Genomic DNA, 22,073 nt, shown 5'->3' on the forward strand with positions numbered 1-22,073 from the left:
AACCATCTCATCCTTTGCCGTCCCCGTCTTCTTTGGCCTTCAATCTTTCCCAGCATCAGGGTCTTCTCTAGTGAGTGCTCCCTTCTCATTTGGTGGCCAAAGTATTTGAGCTTCATTTTCATTATCTGGCCTTCCAGGGAACAGTCAGGGTTGATTTCTTTTAGGATTGACTGATTTGATCTTTTTGCAGTCCAAGGGACTCTCAAGAGTCTTCTCCAGCACCATAGTTCAAAAGAATCTATTCTTCGGCGCTCGGCCTTCCTTATAGTCCAACTCTCGCAGCCATACATGACTACTGGTAGTGAAGTATAAAAGAAGAGCTTTCCAAATGGAAGGGAAATATGTGTAACTTCCAATATTCTTCAGTGGCTCCTGTCTGCAAAGCTCCAGTTTCTGTGGTGGTGAAGTTGTTGGTGCTCTCCTGCACCAGGAGAAGCTCATACTAGACTGAGTAGAGTTGCTAGTTCTGGCTGGGAAATACCTGGAGAATTTGGGGGTACCCCCTCCACTTCTTTATCCCCCTCCGAAAGGGCGATGGCGAATTTACTGTGCCAAGTGTCCATTTCCTCCTTCCCCACCCCAGCACGAGGTGGGTGCGACGACACAGAGGGAGGAGAAGTTAGGCAGACTTGGCTGCGAGATGTCACCGCCCCGCCCAGCTGTGAGGGTGTGAACACAGTCCAAGACTACATCTGGTTGGCTGTCGTGTTGGGGTAGGCGGGACAGGGCATCAGCCAAAGAGTTCGCAGAACCCGAGAAATGGTGCAAGGTGAATTGAAACTTAGAAAAGAAATCGGCCAACCACAGCTGTTTGGCATTGAGGCATCAAGGTGTTTTAAGAGTTTCTAAGTTCTTATGATCAGTCCACACCTCGAATGGGACCCTCGCCCCCTCCAACCAATGCCTCCACATGGATAGGGTGAGCTTTATTGCCCCTGCCTCCTTTTCCCATACTGACCAGTTATGTTCCGTGTCATTGAACATCCTTGACACGTAAGCGAATGGATGCAACAATCCTTCCCCCCTTCTTGTAAAATCGCCCCCCCCATGGCAACATCAAACGCATCAGTTTGCACAACATTTTTTTTCATTTCATCGGGGTGAGCAAGAACTGGTTCTGAGGTGAATAAGGCTTTGAGGCAATCGAACGCCTCCTGACACTCTTTACTCCATGGCAGCGTGGCGCTCGGCTTTGTAGCCTCTGGGCCCCTCCCCTTAGTTTTTAGCAAATCTGTGAGGGGCAAGCTGACCTGGGCAAAGTTGGGTAAAAAGGTTCTGTAGAAATTCGCAAAACCGAGGAAGGGTTTCCCGCCTCTCCAAGGCCCCCCTCCCTGGCTTCCCTGGGAATTTGCTGTGAAAGGCACAAATGAGGCAAGGGGCATTTACATGGCATTCACGAACCCATTCATTTTGGGATGGGTCAAAATCTTTCCATTGAATCAAATATAACAACACCCCTTTGTGGATTTTAGAGTCCAAAATTTGAGCAACTTCATGATGGGGTTCACCATTCACTGTCAGAGGAGGAGGGGGGTTGAGGCTTCCACACATTCAGTCCCGGATCCTGTTTGAGGAGACTGAAATGAATTCCTTTTAGATTTTTCGACACCTCATTGATCTTGTGCACAACCTTGAAAGGTCCCACATTTCCAATCCAGTTTCCTCCAAGGTTGGAGGTCCTTCAGATTTTTGGTGGAGAAATACACAGAGTCCCCCACCTGGATGTCTCATTCAGGTACCCTCCCCTTGTCAGCATAAAGCTTGTATTTCTCCTTTGCCCAATTCAAGGTCTTATGAATAAGGTTCCACTGCCCCTCCAGTTCTTTCCACCAATCGTTCACATCTCCCGGTACCCCTGCGGGAGGTCCCAATGTCGGTAGGGGGGCTCCCTCATAGCCGTATAATGCCTTGAAGGGGGACAGTTTAGTAGAACTATGGACTGAGTTATTGTAACTGTATTCCGCATAGGGAAGCAGATCTGCGCAGTCATCTTGTTGATAGTTAGTAAAGCAATGCAGGAACTGCTCCACCACTTGATTAACCCATTCCGTTTGCCCATCAGTCTCGGAGTGATATGAACTACTGCTGCACCCCTAACACCAGTAAGAGCTCCTTCCAGAATCTGGTAATGAACTGAGGGCCCCGGTCTGAAATTATCTTGGAAGGGGTGGAATGCAAACATACCGCGTGGGTCATGAACAGTTTAGCCGGGGCTTTAGCAGAGGGGACTTGTTTACAAGGTATAAAGTGAGCCTGTTTGGTAAAAAGGTCCAACAGCACCCATATCGCCATCTTCCCCTTGCTTGGTGGCAAATATGTGATAAAATCCATGGAAATAACTTCCCATGGCCAGCTTGGGGTTTCAAGCAACCGGAGCTTCCCCGGGGGCTTGCCAAGGTGCTTTTTACACATTAGGCAGGTTTGGCACAAGTCCACATACCGGGAGATGTCCCGCCTCATATGTGGCCACCAGAACTGTCTCTGCAGGAGATGCAATGTTTTCAAAAACCCATAATGTCCCACAATCTTGGACTCAGTGGTTTCTTTTTCTTTTTTTTAATTGACTCTCCTAAAAAGGAGAGAATTTATGCTTTTAATATCAGAAAGGAGGAGGGTATATAGTGGGATTAAGAAAAGATTGGGTGATGCTTTCATTACTATGTTAATCTTTTGTTAGTATTAAACAGATCTTCTTCTGTGAGTTGTCAATCGTCTTTCATGTTAACCTGTAAAAAACAATACTGTTAATGTATTAGTAGTGTCCTTTTGGCTTATTGTTAGTAAAGTCTTTTCTTGCGCATTCCGAACCATTCTTCATTATTTGGGCTGCCTCCCTTTCACATCTCTCAGATTGTATGATGAGCCTTTACCCGCTCCCAACACCTTCCGGAGTCTTGACTTCTCCTTCTGAGCCGCTGTCTCTGTCACTGTCCAATTCTTCCCATTTGGCGAGTGCTGCCTCCTCTGAACTGGCATGTCTCTTCAAAAAGTCTTGAGCTTTGAAAATGGAGTCAATCTTCTCCCTTTTATCCTTGAACTTGAAGATAAGTCCTTCTGGAATCAACCAGCGATAGCTAATTTGATGGTTTTGCAAGAATAAGGTCAGTCCTTTGTATGCTTTCCTTTTCATTCGAATTTCAAATGGAACATCCTTCAAAATCCTGACTGTCTGCTCTCCGATCTTCATGGGCATTGAAGATGAAACTCTCAGTATTTGATCCCGAACTTTCTGCTTTGTAAACTTGACTACCACTTCTGCCGGCAGGTTATTCATCTTTGTAAAGTTGGAATAGGCTCTGTAAACCAGATCCATTTCCTCGCTTATTTTATCCACTTCCCAGCCGGTGAGTGTTACCAAGGCTTCCGCTAAGATACTTCGGAGATCTTCTTTTTCCATTTCTTTGATGCCCTGAAACCGGAGAGTCAAATTTGATTTTTCCATTTGAAGCATCAATAACTTTTTGTCTTGCATTTCTTGGTGTTTTTCCATTTTATCCACCTTTTTCTTGACCTTTTGAGTGTCTTCTGTTGAGACCAGGCATTTTTGTGCGATTTCCTCCATTTTCTTGGCTGTAACATTCAACTGTGTCTGCTGGTTGCTGAGAACACTTTCCATACTTGTCAACGTTTGATTGATTTTCTGCATTTGCTCCAGCAGAGGGCGCAGAAGATCACTCTCCTGTTGAGTGACAGCCGGCTCCAAAGGGTGGGAGCTAGCACCGGAAGTTCCTCCCAGCTTCTTTGCCGGCTTCTCCTGAAACTTTTTCTGCCCCGACATCTTTGTTTTATTGTTTACTTTTTAAAAGTTCGTGCCACGCAGCTAACGGATGGATCTTCCTGCCTCTCTTTTAACAATTCACCAAAAGGTAACACTGCTTCTTTCAAATTTCGCTCCCCCCCTCTTCTCCTGTTAAATCAGTCTCTGTTATATCTGGGGGGGGGATTTCCTCCTCCTCCCTTTTGCTTTTTCGTTGGGGGGGCGTGCGCTTCGCTCCTTTTTTCCCATTTCCGACTGGCAACTCACAGTTTTGGCCGATTTTCTTCCTTTTAAACGCTTGTCCGCTTGATCACCCGGTGACGACCGGCAGCTCTGCTAGTCCCCGTGCGGGGCACTGCCGCGGCTAGGGCCATTGGGTCATGGGGCGAGCCTCAATTTCTGACCATCCGATCGGGAAAGAGGCACATCCCCTGTGCGCCCCGGATCAACCTCTACTTGAGGTTCCTTAGGGTCTCCACTTGTGCGGTGGACTCAGTGATTTCTTAGACTTTTCTCAGTGGAGGGTGGTAAGCAGTGGGGTACCGCACGGATTAGTACTTGGTCCAATGCTTTTGAACTTGTTTATTAATGATTTGGAGTTGGGAGTAAGCAGTGAAGTGGCTAAATTTGCAGATGACACGAAGTTGTTCAGGGTGGTGACAACCAGGGAGGATTGTGAGGCACTACAAAGGGATCTGATGAGAATGGGTGAGTGGGTGTCCGGTTCCACAGCCAACATCTGAGTACACACTTGTCAGAAAGGTTATACTTTATTGCAGAGCTATAGATGCAGTGACATGGTCACTGTTAAGAATGGCGACGTTTCTACAAACACAATGGGATATAGGGTATTCATATGCACCCCCCCATATGCCACGTGCGGGAGAAGGGGCCCCAGGCCGTTAGAGCTGAAGCTGGGAATCGAAAGCTATCCCACGGTTACAGGATGCCCAGTCACTACACAGGCAATCTACAAGGTCAGTGATAATGAAGTACTACCGAAGCAAAGAAGGAATGCAGCAACGGCTGGTACACAGGTCACCCAATAAACATCATGGCACCGTAGCTGACATTCTGCCCCCTCAAAACCCAGCTTCTCCCACCCATTCCGGGAGACCTAACGGTCATTCCGGGAAACCACCCGGTTTGTCTGGGAACGTCCGGTGGAACTTGTGCAACAGTCTAGGGGCCCAAATATCCCCTACTTGCACCCATTCGAGGTGCTGGAGTCCAAAATCCTGCCATTCCACCAAATAAAACAGTTTTCCTTGTTTGAGTTTAGAGTCCAAGATCTTCGAGATTTCATAATGTTCCTTGCCCTCAATCATGATATGAGGGGGCACCGGCTGTGACGATCGCCAGGTGCTTGAGCCAGAATCCCGTTTCAGGAGTCTGAAATGAAATATAGACTGAAGATTCCTCAGGTTCTTGGGGAGATCTAGGTCAACAGTCATGTCATTGATCATCCGTTTCACCTTAAACGGACCAATGTATTTCCATCCTAGTTTCCTACTAGGCCGTAGGACTTTGATGTTCTTAGTGGACACATACACTGAATCACCAGGCTGCAGAGCCCAACCCTTCACCCTTCTCTTGTCAGCCTGAGCCTTATAAGCCTCCTTGGCCACAGTTAAAGTCTTGCTTTATGAGTCCCGTAATTGTTTACACCATTGCGCCGCAACCCCTGGCCCCAAGTCATTTGGCCCCTCCAAAAAAGGTACAGGGGGGCTATCATATCCATACAATGCCTTAAAAGGGGACAGCCCTGTAGAGGAATGACACATGTTATTATAACAGAATTCAGCCAGGGGCAGGAGATCTACCCAATCATCTTGTTGATAATTGGTGAAACAGCGGAGATATTGTTCCAAAGTCTGGTTAACCCATTCCGTCTAGCCATCAGTCTCGGGGTGATAGGTGCTGCTCATGGCTCGTTCAACCCCCATCAGTTTCATAAGCTCCCCCCAAAACCTTGAAACGAATTGGGGCCCCCTGTCGGATATCACCTTGGTCGGGAGCATATGTAAATGGACTACGTGTAGTAAAAACGCTTTAAAACGTGTAGTAAAAACGCCAGTTTGGTGTAGTGGTTAAGTGCGCGGACTCTTATCTGGGAGAACCGGGTTTGATTCCCCACTCCTCCACTTGCACCTGCTGATGTGACCTTGGGTCAGTCACAAGCTCTGGCACAGCTGTCCTTGAAAAAGAGCAGTTTCTGTCAAGAGTTCTCTCAGCCCCACCCACCTCACAGGGTGTCTGTTGTGGGGAGGGGAAGGGAAAGGAGTTTGTAAGCCGCTCTGAGACACCTTTGGGTAGTGAAGGGCGGGGTATAAATCCAATCTCCTCTTCTTCTTCTTCTTCTTCTTCTTCTTCTTCTTCTTCTTCTTCTTCTTCTTCTTTAGCTAGGGCTTTCGCCGTGGGCAGAGACGCAAACGGGATAAAGTGTGCATGTTTAGAGAATAAATCCACGACAACCCAAATGACCGACATGGTTTTGCTCGGGGACAGGTCCGTAATAAAGTCCATGGAAATCACTTCCCATGGCTGGCTCGGAGTCGGGTGTGGATGCAGTAATCCTGGAGTTTTCCCCGGCCAGGATTAATCATGGCACAAATTGGCATGATTTCAAAAATGAAGATAAATCCTTCCGTATTTGCGGCCACCAGAATTGTCGTTGCATGAGCTGAAGGGATTTAACAAACCCAGGGTGACCATTCAGCTTTGTGCCGTGCACTGTGTGCAGTACTTCCCCCCGCAAGGAGAATGGAACAAATAGTTTGTTTCCGCGGTACCAGCATCCATCAGATCTGAGTTCGAAATCCCCTTCTGCCTCCACCACCACCCTGTCGCCCTCCGAGAAGGTGGAGGCGAATTTACTGTGCTAAGTTTTCCCGCCCGCTTCAGCCAGTGGTGGGGGCCGTGGTGTCGGTGACGTAGGGGATAAGGATGGCCCTGCCTGACTACATGTAGTCACCGCCCCACCCAGGTGGGAAGGCGTGAACATCGAGTCCAAGATGACCTCCCTTTGGTTGTCATGTTGTGGGAGGCGGGACAGGGCATCAGCGAGGGAGTTTGCAGAGGAAATGGTAAATCGTAAACTGAAACTTAGAAAAGAAATCAGCCCACCAGATCTGTTTTGCATTGAGGCTGTGATGCGTTTTTAGCATTTCCAAGTTCTTGTGATCAGTCCACACCTCAAAAGGAACCCGTGCTCCCTCCAGCCAATGTCGCCAGGTAGCCAGCGCAAGGCGGATCCCCCCCGCCTCTTTCTCCCACACTGACCAGTTACGCTCCGTGTCATTGAACTTTCTCGACACGTATGTTAAGGGATGCATTAATCCATCCTCTCCCTCCTGGAGGATTGCACCCCCCATGGCCACATCCGATATATTGACTTGCACAATGAATTTTTTATTTTCATTGGGGTGGGCTAGGACGGGTTCTGATGTGAACAGGGCTTTGAGGCATTCGAATGCTTCCTGGCACTCTTTACTCCAAACCAGGGCTGCCCCCAGGTTGGTTGCCTCCGTCCCTTTCCCTTTCGTTTTTAATAAGTCAGTGAGAAACAAACTGATCTGGGCAAAGTTGGGCAGGAAATTTCTGTAAAAGTTCGAAAAACTGAGGAAGGCTTGTAATTGGTGGCAGGTGCGGGGGGGAGTTTCCCACCCCAGCACATCCCGCACCTTCCCCAGGTCCATTTCCAGCCCCTTATCCTATATTCGGTATCCCAGGAAGTCAATGTGTGACTTGTGAAACTCACACTTAGAGAGTTTCGCAAACAGTTTGTGCTTGTGCAACGTGGTTAGAACTTTCCTCACCAATTTCATGTGTGAAGGCAGGTCGGGGGAGTACAGCAAGATATCATCTAGGTAAACAAGAGCCCCCTTAAACAAATGCTTGTGCAACACCTTGTTGATCAGGTTCATGAAGACCCCAGGGGCCCCCTAAAGACCGAAGGGCATTACTCGGTATTCAAACTGGCCCAGTGGCGTGTTAAAGGCAGTCTTATGTTCATCCCACTCCCATATGTGGACCCGGAAGTAGGCATCCCGGAGATCTAACTTCGAAAAGATCATTCCTTTAGCGGCTTTGGCTAACAAATCTTTGAGCAGAGGCATGGGGTCGATGACACCGCGTTCAACCTTCTATAGTCAGTACACAACCTCAAGCCCCCATCCTTTTTTCCCCGGAACAATACTGGGGCCGCAAACGGGGAGGAGGCCGGTCGGATAAAACCCCTGGCTAAGTTTTTGTTGATAAACTTACGTACTTAATCTTTCTTGGCCGGGCCCATCGCATAAATGCGCCACTTGGGCAGTTTTTGGCTCGGTAATATTTCAATGCTGCAGTCCGATTGTCTATGGGGAGGGGAGCTTGTCAGCTTCCTCTTCTTTGAAAACTCTGGCCAAATCCCGGTACTCGGGAGGGAGGGATAGCAGCTCGTCTTAGGCCAAGCAAACCCTAGGGTTCTCTACTGTAGGCTGCAGACCCCACTGCGGGTTCCACCGGTGCAAGTGACACCGAGAGGAGATGAACTGCACCTTCCCTTTGTCCCACAGAATATACGGGTCATGTCCATGCAACCAGGGCCCCCCTAAAACGAGCAGGAACCTGGCGGCTGTGGTGATCACAAACGAACGTCCCTCCCAGTGATCCCCCACCCCGACTCGTAATGGAACAGTCTCAAATTCACATGATTCTTTCATGGTGGACACATGCATTTGGGTAAAAATCAAGGGGTCTTGCAGCTTCATCACCCCCGCCTCAGACCCCGTTACCAAAGAGGGGTTGATGAGGTCCCTCCCACACCCCGAGTCAATAAGGGCTCTCACGCGAAAGTGAGTTCCAATCGTCAGGTTAATAAGAGTCACAGTCACGAAAACTAGGAGGGGTAGCTGCTCACCGCTTTTGGCACCTCCGGGATTGGGCCCTGCTGCTCCGCGCCTCTCACAGCAGGACCTGGCCTTTTCCCACTGGCTCGTTTCTTTCTTCCTCGCTGGATTCGTCCTCAATTTCCTCCGGGACAACCTGCAGCACCATGGCAAATTTCAGTTTCGCCAGCGGCTTCTTTGCTGGGGTGGCGGGGCACGCCTTCACGGACTTGGGGTGTTTTCCCAGGCTGGCCCTGCCACAATCAGCCACGAAATGGCCCCGTTCCCCACACTTTAGGCAAAGCCCTTGTCTCATCCGTTGCTCTCGAGTAGACTCAACGGGGCGCGCCAATTTCAGTTTCTGCTGGGGAGGGGTAGGCTTACCCCCAGCTGTCGCAATGTCCAGGCGCAGGGTGTTCCGGTGAGTCTCTGCACTCTCCGCCTCTTGCATCCATGCCGGGAGGGAGATCGGGTCCACGGCATGCAGGACCGTCTCACGGATCTCGGGATTCAGTCCCACCCAGTACAACTCAGCCAGCACCTGATCCAGCCAATTTTAGACTTTGGCCACATGTAACTTAAACTCCGAGGAGTATTCGCTCACCGATCGCTTCCCTTGCTTCAGGGTGCGTAAGAACGCCCTCACCTTGGGCCCGGCATTCCGATCCTCAAAATGGGCACGCAACGCCCACATGAAAGCGTCCAAGTTCACAAGCTCTGGGCCCCTCGCGTTATGCAACCCGACATACCAAGCCGCGGCCGCTCCTCGCAAGCGGGCAGCCACCACATCCACTCAGCTGTTGTCATCTGGGAACAGGTGGCCTGACCTTTCCACAAATTTCATCACTTGAACCATGAAGTATGACAATTCCTCTGGGTCACCTTCGAATCTGGCTTAGATCAGGTCCTTCGGGTGGTGGTGTAGGGGGCCTCTCGGGCTGCCTGGCTATGGCTCTGGGGCCGGCCCCTCCGTGGGTCCCAGCACCAGCGCATCTGCCGGGCGGGGTGGTGAAGCTGTTTTTTTTGGGGGGAGAACAGGAGCCGCTGGTTGTGCCTTCCTCTCAGCCGTTATGGCTTGGACCACCAACTGTGGGATCCGCCTGGACTACTTCCTCTAGCTCCCGTCTTAGCTGGCGTCATTCCCGGTCTGCCACTTCCAGCCGTTGGTCCCATTCCAATCCCTCGTCCGGGGATACGCGGCCACTCTGTGCCTTGGACTTCTCTGTCACCAGGCTCCAGGTGGTGCTTACATGGTTCCCCCAAAAGGGGGGAAAACCCCACACACGGATCCAAAGCCCATATCGAACCGGCTGTCCCTTCGGGGCCCTTGCGTGAGCACATACATCTCAGCCATGGAGTCCGGATTAAACTGGCTCCAGTGCAGCGTGCCCAGGCAATACCCTTGTCCGGGTCGGTGTCTCGGGCCAGTGGGGGTCAGGAAGAGATGGGTCGAGGTCATCTTTGGCACGGTCCCCACGTCTTTCATCGGGACAGTCGCCAGCGGTGTGGTGGTCACTGGTCTGGGTAGTGGGAGTTTCCTCCACCATCATGGTGGGAATCGGGTTCTCCTCTTCATCACTCATCTCGAGTTGAGAGAGGCGCGCAGATAGAGAATGATGATTCTTAACAGAATATCAGGTTCCACAGCCAACAACTGAGTATACGCTTGTCAAAAAGGTTATACTTTATTGCAGAGCTATAGATGCAGTAACATGGTCAATGTTAAGATTGGCGATGTTTCTTCAAGCACAATGGAATATAGGGCATTCGTACGCAACCCCCCCCCCCCCACCAAAACGCCAATTGCCTGTGGCAGTGAATTCCATGTGTTAATCACTCTTTGGGTGAAGAAGTACTTCCTTTTATCCGTTCTAACCCGACCGCTCAGCAATTTCATGGAGTGCCCACGGGTTCTTGTATTGTGAGAAAGGGAGAAAAGTACCTCTTTCTTTACCTGCTCTTTCCCATGCATAATCTTATAAACCTCGATCATGTCACCCCTTAGTCGTCTTTTCTCCAAGCTAAAGAGCCCTAAGCGCTTTAACCTTTCCTCATAGGGAAAGTGTTCCAACCCTTTTATCATTCGAGTTGCCCTTTTCTGCACTTTTTCCAAAGCTATAATATCCTTTTTAAGGTGTGGTGCCCAGAACTGCACACAGTATTCCAAATGAGGTCTCACCATTGATTTATATAGGGGCATTATTATATTGGCTGATCTGTTTTCAATACCCTTCCTAATAATCCCCAGCATAGCATTGGCCTTCTTTATTGCAGTCACACACTGTCTCGACATTTTCAGTGAGTTATCTACTACAACTCCAAGATCTCTCTCTTGCTCAGTCTCTGCCAGTTCAGACCCCATCAATGTGTATTTATATTTAGGATTTTTGGCTCCAATGTGCATCACCTTGCACTTGGCCACATTGAACCCCATTTGCCATGTTGACGCCCACTCGCCCATCCTTGACAGATCCCCTTGGAGTGCCTCACAATCCTCACTGGTTTTCACCACCCTGAACAACTTTGTATCATCCGCAAATTTAGCCACTTCACTGCTTACTCCCAACTCCAAATCATTAATTAACAAGTTAAAAAGCAGTGGACCAAGTACTGATCCATGTGGTACCCCACTGCTTAGCACCCTCGACTTAGAGAATTGCCCATTTATACTCACTGTCTGTTTTCTATTAATTAGCCAGTTATCCCATGATTTTTGAGCTTACTTAGGAGCCTTTGATGAGGAACTTTATCAAAAGCTTTCTGGAAGTCAAGGTAAACAATATCTATTGGATCCCCCTTATCCACATGTTTGTTCACCCCCTCAAAGAACATTAACAGGTTAGTGAGACAAGATCTTCCCTTACAGAACCCATGCTGAGTCTGCCTCAATAGGTTTTGTTCATCTATGTGCCTACTAATTCTTTCCTTAATAATGGTTTCCACCAATTTACCCGGTATCAACGTCAGACTGACTGGCCTGTAATTTCCCGGATCTCCTCTGGAACCCTTTTTAAAGATGGGAGTGACATTAGCTACCTTCCAATCCTCAGGAATGGAGGCAGATTTTAAGGAAAGATTACATATCTTTGTCAGGAGATCCACAAGTTCACAATTGAGTTCTTTCAGAACTCTCGGATGTATGCCATCTGGGCCTGGTGATTTATCAGTTTTTAAGTTGTCTATCAGTTGTAGGACCTCCTCTCTCGTCACCTCAATCTGACTCAGGTCTTACAATACCCCTCCTGAAATCAGTGGTTCTGGAGTGGGCAAGCACTTCTCATCTACCATAGTGAAGACAGGCAAAAAGTGGATTTAGCTTCTCAGCCATTTCCCTATCATCCTTCAGTACTCCTTTTACCCCTTGATCATCCAAGGGTCCCACTGCCTCCCTGGCTGGTTTCCTACTTCTAATGTATTTGAAGAAAGTTTTATTGTTGGTTTTTACGTTTTTTGCTATATGCTCCTCATATTCCCTTTTTGCCTGCCTGACCACAGACTTGCATTTTATTTGCCATAGCCTGTGTTCCGTTTTATCAGCCTCACTGTGACTAGCTTTCCACTGCTTAAAGGAATCCTTTTTACCTTTTACAGCTTCTATTACTTTGTTTGTTAACCATGCGGTGGCGCAGGGAGCAGTGGCATAGGGAGTAACAGCACCTGCAGTAACATCTATAGCGAACAGCCATAATGGCTGTTCGAATCCCCACCGCGGCCGGAGTGAGCTACCGGCCCCAGTCCCAGCTCCCGCCAACCCAGCGGCTCGAAAGTAATTGCAAGTAGAGAAATGGGTACCTGCCTTAGAGGCGGGGGCACCCTCCTCCTGGTTCCATGCCAGGAGGGTTGACGGCGATAGGACCTCCTCTCTCGTCACCTCAATCTGACTCAGGTCTTTCAACACCCCTCCCGAACTCAGCGGCTCTGGAGTGGGCAAGCACCTCTCATCTTCCACAGTGAAGACGGAGGCAAAAAATGCATTTAGCTTCTCAGCCATTTCCCTATCATCCTTCAGTACTCCTTTTACCCCTTGGTCATCCAAGGGCCCCACTGCCTCCCTGGCTGGTTTCCTGCTTCTAATGTATTTGAAGAAAGTTTTATTGTTGGTTTTTACGTTTTTTGCTATATGCTCCTCATATTTCCTTTTTGCCTGCCTGACTACAGACTTGCATTTTATTTGCCATAGCCTGTGTTCTGTTTTATCAGCCTCACTGTGACTAGCTTTCCACCGCTTAAAGGAATCCTTTTTACCTTTTACAGCTTCCATTACTTTGTTTGTTAACCATGTAGGCTTTTTCTTATACCTGTTTGTGCCTTTCCTAACCTGCGGAATATATTTTATTTGAGCTTCTAGAATTGTAGTTTTAAACAGTTTCCAAGCTTCCCCAATGGTTTTGACCCTTTCTACTTTTCCCTTCAGTTTCCTCCCCACATGTCCCCTCATATCAGAAAAATTACCCCTTTTAAAGTTAAAAGTGGTTGTGTCAGTCTTTTTGGCCAATTCCCTATTTATACAAATGTTGAACTCAACAACATTTTGATCACTGTTCCCAAGCGGTACAATTACTTTTACATCTCTCACCAGGTCTTGAGTGTTACTTAGGACCGAATCAAGGATCACCTCTCCCCTGGTAGGTTCCGTGACCATCTGCTCCATAGCACAGTCATTTAGAGTGTCTAGAAACTCAATCTCTTTTTCTCGACTAGAACACATATTGACCCAATCGAAAGCTATCCCATGGTTACAAGATGCCCAGACAGTACACAGGCAATCTAGAAGGTCAGTGATAACTGAAGCAAAGAAGGCATGCAGCAACAGCTGGTACACAGGTCAAGCAAATGAACCCCAGTCCATAAACATCATGGCAGCGTAGCTGACATTGGGCATCAACGTGGCAAATGGGGTTCAGTGTGGGCAAGTGCAAAGTGATGCACAAGTTCACATTTGAGTTCTTTCAGAACTCTCAGATGTATGCTATCCGGGCCTGGTTATTTATCAGTTTTTAGGTTGTCTATCAATCATAGGACCTCCTCTCTCATCACCTCAATCTGACTCAGGTCTTTCAACACCCCTCCCAAAATCAGCGGTTCTGGAGTGGGCAAGTACTTCTCATCTTCCATAGTGAAGACAGAGGCAAAAAATGCATTCAGCTTCTCAGCCATTTCCCTATCGTCCTTCAGTACTCCTTTTACCCCTTGGTCATCCAAGGCCCCCACTGCCTCCCTGGCTGGTTTCCTGCTTCTAATGTATTTGAAGAAAGTTTTATTGTTGCTCTTTATGTTTTTTGCTATATGCTCCTCATATTCCCTTTTTGCCTGCCTGACCACAGACTTGCATTTTATTTGCCACAGCCTGTGTTCCCTTTTATCAGACTCACTGAGACTAGCTTTCCTCTGCTTGAAGGAATCCTTCTTACCTTTTACATCCAGACTACATTTTGCCACTATTAGTAGACTATTTAGGGAAGGAGGACTAGCTGTCCCAGATTTATGCTTATACTATGCTGCAGTTATTCTAACTATATATAGAGAGAGGGTGGTGATAGGAGGAGAGTCATCAACTAGACACCCACCAATAGGTGGAGATTCTCTCCCCAATGCCTTTATAGATCTATATGCCCAGGTGGCTCAGAGTTTCAGGCTTCGGTGTCACCAATATGCTGATGACACCCAGCTATGTCTGCTGATGGGCGGCTGCCCAGACTCTGCCCTGGAAAATCTGGCTGAGGGGCTGGAGGCCATGGCGGGATGGTGGAAGCAAAGCCAGCTGAAGCTGAATCCACCTAAGACTGAGGTTCTGCAGTTGGGGGGGGGGTGTAATTCAGCATTGGGGAGCCAACTCCCAGCCCTTGATGAGGTGCCTTTGACACCGGCACCTACCATCAAGAGCCTGGGGGTGATCTTGGACCCCACTTGATCTATGGAGGCCCAGATCACCAGTGTTGTCTGGTGGGCATTTTTCCAACTGTGCCAATTCAGGCAGCTGGCCCCCTATCTATCTCGCCCCGACCTTGCCACAGTAATCCATGCAACGGTCACCTCCAGGTTGCACTATTGTAACTCGCTTTACGTAGGGCTACCCTTGAGACTGACATAGAAGCTCCAACTGGTACAAAATGCAGCTGCACAGGTTCTCACGGGGACCCCACGGAGGGCACATATCCACCCAGTGCTGCGTGAGCTGCACTGGTTGCCAGTGGAGCACCAGATCAGATTCAAGGTTTTGGTGCTTACCTTTAGAGCCCTTTGGGAGTGCCTCTCTGGATATGCCTCCTGAAGGGCATTGAGATCAGCAGATAATGACTACAATTCAACACCTATTAATATCAAAAATGTATAACATACTTCTTAGCTTCAAAAATAAAAAGTCACTACACTATCAGCTGGCTTGGCATGCCAACATAAAACAAGATTTAAAAGAAGAGAAATAGTTACAAATCTTGAGTTCCTCAGTTTATATTTATAAATCATTGAATATATAGATGCAGACATTTGAGGTTATTTCTAGATGGCAGTTAACCCCTGTCCAGTTATCATATTTTACTCCTATTATATCTCCTTGGTGCTGGAAAGGTTGTGGGGAAAGAGGAACCAATATTCATAACTGGTGGTTATGTGCAGCAATCAAAAAAATTTAGAACCAAATTTTATCAGAAATAAGGTTAATAACAGGATACTTTATACCACGGTCTCCTAAAACAATCCTCTTAAATTTATGGGGTGACTATAAAATACCTAATCTCAAACAAGAATTAATATCAATCATCAGGGGTCATTTTGTAGAAAAAGCGGTCCAGGAGCTCATTAGCATAACTCATTAGCATAATTTATTTGCATATGCCCCACCCCCTGACATCACCGGAAGTGTGTCAGGAGGCAACACCCACCGCTCAGGCTCCACGGGACCGTTTTGGATTGCTAGCTATTGCGGGGGTGGGGAACGTGCAGATCTGTCATTGCAGAGGAGGGAGAGCTTGTACCTGAATAAAACTTGGTCTTAGAGGTGCCACTGGACTGTTTTGGGCCGGGGGGCTCTGCAACTTACTTGGCTGCTTCTTGCTCTGAGGGCTGCTGGGAGCAGGGGACGGGGCTTACTGCATGTGCCCGTCCCCTGGGCTCTTTACTGCCGGAGCTCCGCTCCTGTGCGCTCCTGCAGGAAATGACCCCTGTCAATCATGCTTACAGCTGCAAAAAATGTTATAGCGCAAAAATGGAAGGAAGGAGAACCCCCATCTGTACAGTCATGGTCTCTAGAGATTTGGGAATATTTTATTTTGGACAAACTAACAGACAACATAGCGAAGCTCCACCTACTGTGTCACTCAATCTACTGTGTCTACCATCTACTGCTAATGGAAAAATGGCTTCCTTTTATTGGAAAATACTTAGGGATCTATAACAAACCTGGTAATACCATGCAAGCCTTGGACCTTTCATTTTTGGCTTTGCATTGATATATAGAGCATTTGAATGTTATTTATGCCCTAGATGTTACTTGGGAATTGTTTTATTTTGTAAAAATAGCTTGGATACTTGATTGGCGATTAGTTATTATTCTGTAATGTTGTAAAGTGCTTAATGGAAATTCAGTAACTTTAATAAAATGTTAATTTTAAAAAAATAATAATTTTCTAAAGTTAGTATGTCAGGCCATATAAGCAATGTGTTTTCCTTTCACAGTCCACTAATCCATCTCCAAAAATAATCTTTTCCAAAATATTGACAACAAAAACAGACAGAAATACCCAAAAGAAAAGAGAGAGTGGAAAGGACATCAAAAACTTTATTAGAAACATCTGTTTAGTTCTTTGGGGCTTCGATGAGGAGGAAATGGACGAACCAGCATTTCTCACTGTGTCACGGTATTTAATATATCTATTAAATGCCAGCAGGGGACCCCTTGTAAGTCACCCGGTGGTTGCCCCTGGGCCTGGCCCCATGGAGCCCTCCCTCGGAGCCCAGAGCAGCCTTCCACAGACAGAACCCGAACGCCTGGGGGCTGCCCAGAAACAGCCACTGAGGCCCACTGGCTCCTTCAAGCATCTGTGGGGTGCGAAACCCCAGTGAGTTTGGGTTTTGTTCTTTAGAGTCAGATTTTTCTGCAAAGCTGTGGCTTTTCTCAGTTTGTAGAAAGATCTTTCTTGTCTGTCCATGGCTGCAGTCTCCAGATTTTAAACTTCCACAGATGGGGCAACATTGAGAATTAGATGTATTCATAAATCTGTATTTGTGCTGCTATTGCGTTTTCCATTCTAACAGGTACTGAGTGACTGCCATTTTCTCATACTGAGATCTTTCAGGTGGAGTGCTGAATGACTGGTCTCGCATCACCATGAACCCCAGAGTGTTTAAGCTGCATGCCCGCAGTGGAGAGCTGGAGGTACTGGTGGATGGCACCTACTTCGTCTATAGTCAGGTAGAAGTGAGTACGGTCTTAGGCCTAACTCCTTTTCCTGTATGCTTTGGGAAACAAAAAGTGGCTTCTGAGAAACAAAGACAAAGGAAAGTGTGATGTGCTAAATGAACACAGAGTGGCAGGGAGGGGGGATGTAAAAGGGAAGCAAAATGCCTACTGCGGATGTAGCATCCTTGATCAGATTTCCACAGAAAACAGACTCAGATAATTTACCGTTCCTTTAGTCTTGCCCTTCCAGTCTTGCCCTTCCAGTCTTGCCCTTGAGCCGTTTACCCTTGTAGTGACTGTGTTGAGTGTCACTTCTGACCACAGCTCCTGCTAACACTTGGGTATATGCCATCTACTGATGAGCTGTTCATTTTTTAATCTTGTCACTGTCTACAGGGGTGTGTTGTCAGGAATCTTTTTTCTGAATCAGATAATGTCTTGTCATAGTGCACAGATGTTTGCTTTAGTTTTAAAACAGCTGCAGTGTTCAGTGCAGATTGGCCATTTGCTTTCAGACAAAGAAGGTTCTCCCTACAGTAGGTGAAGAGCTGAACCAGACCTGGGAGCAGCACCTGTTGAAGAGTTCCGTGCATTCCCTGTCATGTCAAAACCATTTACACAGTTTCTTGCCAGTGGGCACTTGCCCAGGTCACCGGTTTGTTATTGAAATGTGGAAGTCTGTTAACAGTATTTGACTTTCCAAAGTTTTCTGTTCACCTAAGTAGTTCTAGGCCGTCAGACCCTGCAGCACTTGCACAAGACGCTATGGATGTGACCCAGCATTTGCTTTCTTAGCAATTCACCAAGGGTCCATCATCAGTAGACTTGCACTTGCCTCCTTCTAATGCTACCATTTTTCTGCTTACTAGGTATATTACATAAACTTCACAGATTTTGCAAGCTATGAGGTGGTGGTGGATGAGAAGCCCTTCCTGCAGTGCACTCGAAGCATTGAGACGGGGAAGACTAACTTCAATACCTGCTACACAGCTGGGGTCTGCCTCCTCAGAGCCAGGCAGAAGATTGCAGTGAAAATGGTCCATGCAGACATCTCCATCAACATGAGCAAGCACACAACCTTCTTTGGAGCCATACGGCTAGGAGATGCACCCGCGTCCTAAAGGAAGGAGGAGACTCCCGGTACTGCACAGTGCTGCTGTTCCAAAGAATCCCAGCCACAGAGAGAAATGGTGGCAGAGCTATTTATTCCTTAATGCAAATGCAGGAAGAGCAAGGTTTGCATTGACAAAGGCAGACAGGAGAGCATTGGGAAGGAGAAGGCAAGCCTCTTTGGCCTTCCTCCAGTATTTCAGATACTGCAGCACTGACACCTGTTTTGTGGCTGCCACACAAAGTGATTGTTTCCTGCTTGGATGCTACACTGTCAAGAGCATCTGTGGCAGGAGGCAGGTGTCTGTGTGGGTACTTGTGCACACCAAGGAAAGCCAGAAACTTGGTAGGTTTGTATTTCTCCACTAAGCTGAACAAGCTCTGTTGCAGGGCTGTGTGATCCCAATGGAGAATCTGATCTTTTTTTTTAACAGTCATTTTCTGGGCAGTAACTGTAAGCAGACACAGTAAGCAGGCAGCAGGCATAATGAATGTCATAAGAGCAACAATAGAACACAGCTCAGTGCCCACAAAGTGAATATTAGGAGGCAATGCGAATGGGAGGCTCTAGAGCCTCCGTCATTTTGCAGCTCCTGCCCTAGATGCTGAGGGATCCCTTGGGGGCCCTTCCATGGGCAGGTCTTCCTTGTAGCCATTGGTTTTCCATTTAAAAGCTGATTTCATCAGAGTGAGCTAAAGTCGAGGCAGCAGCTGTGTTCCACCCAGTTAAATGTTCTTCTGGGAACCAGCAGTGCCATCCGAAGACCACTTTCCTGGAAGTAAGCCCCACTGAATAAACTTGAGGAGGATTCTAAGTAGAGCTGCTTAGGAGCAATCTCTAAAAAAGGCTTCAGCAGAAACTGTAAATGTTTTGTCTCAAGGCTCTGTGGTACCTTTTCCTGCCTTCAGGAGCCCTGGGACCTTTTTTGAGGGTAGTATTCTAAATGCTTTAGACTTAGATGATGCAGATTGACTCTTCATGCTGTTTGAATAGCCCACAACCGTCACTTCTTTTCAGCTGGTGAACTGAATCACACATACGTGACCTTTATTTGCATGTGCTGATCTGTGGAAATATAGAAGTGTTGCTCGAGTGAAAAGGCAATGGGCGCTCCCCAGATCGTGAAAGATCTGAAGAGCAAGTCCTGAGTGAAAATCATGTTGGGGTTTAGACATTAATCTCCTTTTCCACTTTGCACCACTGCTAAGACCACATTTCAGCCAAGCTAAAGAAACAAATGTCTACAGGAGATTTGAAAAAAGCCTGCCACCCACGAATGATCCGTGGGGTTCATGGAGCACACCCAAGAGCCTTTCTCACAGGGTGAGACCTGTGTCCTCGGGGACCAGTGAGCATCCTCGTGGGAGGCACTCAGGTGGGACCGCTGGTGAGTAGTAAAGCTCATCTTGCTGACGGGGCAGTGGTTTTAAAATGAAGCCATGGCGGGGCAGGCTGTGTGCCTTCGGGCATTTTGAGCTGAACAAACTGAGGTAGTTGGCAAGAGTTGTTTTTCTCATCTGTGAGTCACGCAGGCAGGAACATCACATGCTTAGGCCTGTCCCAGGGAACGTCTGTCTTGAGGAACATTTTCTCCTCTCCTAGACAGCTGCTCCAGCAATTTGGTCCAGAACCAGCTGGCTCTTCCAGCCATCCCGACATCTACGTGTACATGTTTGTGGTGCAAAGATGGAAATGTGGGTATTTGACCTGCAATGGGCCTGCCCTCTGTTGAACAATCGGAGACGCTACAGGAACAGAAGGCGAGGGAATGCAGCTGTCCATGTGGGCAGTCACCACAGCTTACTTGTCGACTATGAAATCAACAGGTCAGAAAAGAAGCCAGAATCAGATACCTCGGCTGAGATGTTTTCTAGCATAGTAAGCGGATAAAATGCAGAAATGTAAGCGGATAAAATATCGAGGACTTTGTAACCATTTGTGTGTCTGTCATGTTTAAAAGGTGTTGATGGCAAAATGGCCAATTCCATATCCTTCTAGAAGATTCTTCAATGACTATACAAGTTTACTAAAGTTGCAAGTTGCACTGACATTTGCAGACTGAATTTCACCCCAGCTTTCTGGGAGAAGCACAAGGGTGTTTACTACACTGGCTATATGTTCTGCCTGCCTACGGGTGCCTCATTTGTTTGCAGGCCTGAATACTTCCACAAGCTTTTCAACATTGCTTCCTGCTTTTGACAGCTCTGGCAGTTAATTTCACACAGTGTTTGAAGCAAGCTCCTGAGTGACAGGCTTCAGGCAAAGGACAAGCAGCCTGCCTTATTGTGGCGCGAGAAAGATAATGGTACACAGATGCTGTCTGCTGGCCAGCCTCCTGAGTCACAGCATGACCTGTATATAAAGTATACATATTGTATATAAGTGGAGATGTAAGTTTACATAAATTGCCAGTATTTTCTTTGCAAATAAAACTTTTCTGATCGGATTTCAGTCCTTCTGTACCAGATGAAATGTTTTGGAGAAGGGAAAATTCTGTAGCTTAGCTTTAAGGGGGTGCAAGAGGTGTTATTGGTTAATACCTCTTTTTTAAAATGTCTCCCATCTCTTTACAGTCCTGCCTGTGAGCATCGACTGGGCAGAGAAGCAAATGTGAGAGAAGGATGCAGAGGGCCTCTGGGGGGGGGGGCGGGGGGAGTGGCAAACAGTGCCATGTTCTGTGCAGCCTTATTCCAGACTAAGGGTTTAGACTAGAGCAACTCTGTATAGAATTGCAGTATAAAATATTTAATGGTTGAGGAGGTAGGGAGTTACCAAAATAAGCATAATGTTATGGCCACTTCCCTATGCAAGCTCCCTAAACAGGAATAAGCAAAAGCAGCCTTTAAAATAGCGGTTATATGGAGACAGAAACAAATCTAGCTCTCTCTCATCAGGGCCAACCAAAATAGCACATGTAACGGCATTCTTTGGGTTGATTGGTCCAAGGCAACCTGTAACCTCTCCTCTCTGATGAAAACAAGTCTTCCTTACTGAGTGCTGCCATCAGGTAGCCAACTGGCTCCTCCCAGCCCTTTCGGCCCCACACCTCCCTGCCAGACCTCGCTGGGATTGTGTTCTAGTCTAAATGGCATCGGAGGCTTGTCAGTTGCATCTGATTGTTCTTCTTTAATATGGAATTGTGATGCTCAGTGCAAAGAGCCCCCCGGTGGACCTCGCTGCCATACCTCTGCTGACCACATTTAGGGTTCCTCTTCTTTGTATTGGTGCCATGCCAGCTTCCCATGCACGACATCCCATCATCAACTGTGCTTTTTCTTCAATAGAAGTTGAAAAAACAAAATACGCACACACACACATAATAGTTCACTGTGCAGTTCTTTGTAAATAAATATATTGCACAATGCTTCAGTCAAATTGCCTGTACTTGAATGTGGGGTGTGGGAAACCTCACACACAACAACTATTTACATATATGTGCATGGGCACCATGGACACATTTATTTCAACTGGAGGCAAGGTTGGCATACCTGGGAAGTGAACTTTTTTTTAAAAAAAACCCATGCTACTAAAAGCTAAAAGCACATGTTTTGAGATCTCAGACACAAATGGATATTCTGTTGAGTTACATACCAATGTGTTGAGTGCTCTGTGTTTATTGTAATAAAAATAATACATGAAGGTAAACAGAATGCTGTACCTGAGATACTATTGGGTGCCAAGTGGAATCTGCATATCACTCCTTTTCTACAGACTCTCCATTGGCTACCAGTCAGTTACCAGTCTCAGTTCAAGATGCTAGCTGTCACCTGCAGAGCCCTTAATGGCATTCGACCCACACATCTGCAGGACCACCTCTCCTGCTCTGTTCTACTGCGAGAACTCTGCTCATCTGAGCAAAGCCTTCTGAAGGTGGCACACTGTAAACAGGCAAAATCAGCAATTTCCTGTTCAAGAGCACTCTCCGTGGTGGCTCCT

General features: G+C 47.4%; 1 protein-coding gene across 1 annotated transcript in view; it reads left to right on the forward strand.

The window, feature by feature from the left end:
- EDA (ectodysplasin A) overlaps window positions 1–20,541 on the forward strand; it is a 49,879-nt gene extending 29,338 nt beyond the window's left edge. Inside the window, exons 6-7 of the mRNA XM_015411350.1 lie at window positions 16,923–17,038; window positions 17,896–20,541. Coding sequence (XP_015266836.1) covers window positions 16,923–17,038; window positions 17,896–18,147 — 368 coding nt within the window. The 3' untranslated portion in view covers window positions 18,148–20,541. The remainder of the gene's footprint in view (window positions 1–16,922; window positions 17,039–17,895) is intronic.
- Window positions 20,542–22,073: the final 1,532 nt, after the last annotated feature.

This window comes from Gekko japonicus, unplaced genomic scaffold (assembly GCF_001447785.1).
Source record: "Gekko japonicus isolate JY-2015 unplaced genomic scaffold, Gekko_japonicus_V1.1 scaffold2506, whole genome shotgun sequence".
Taxonomy (NCBI): Eukaryota; Metazoa; Chordata; class Lepidosauria; order Squamata; family Gekkonidae; genus Gekko; species Gekko japonicus.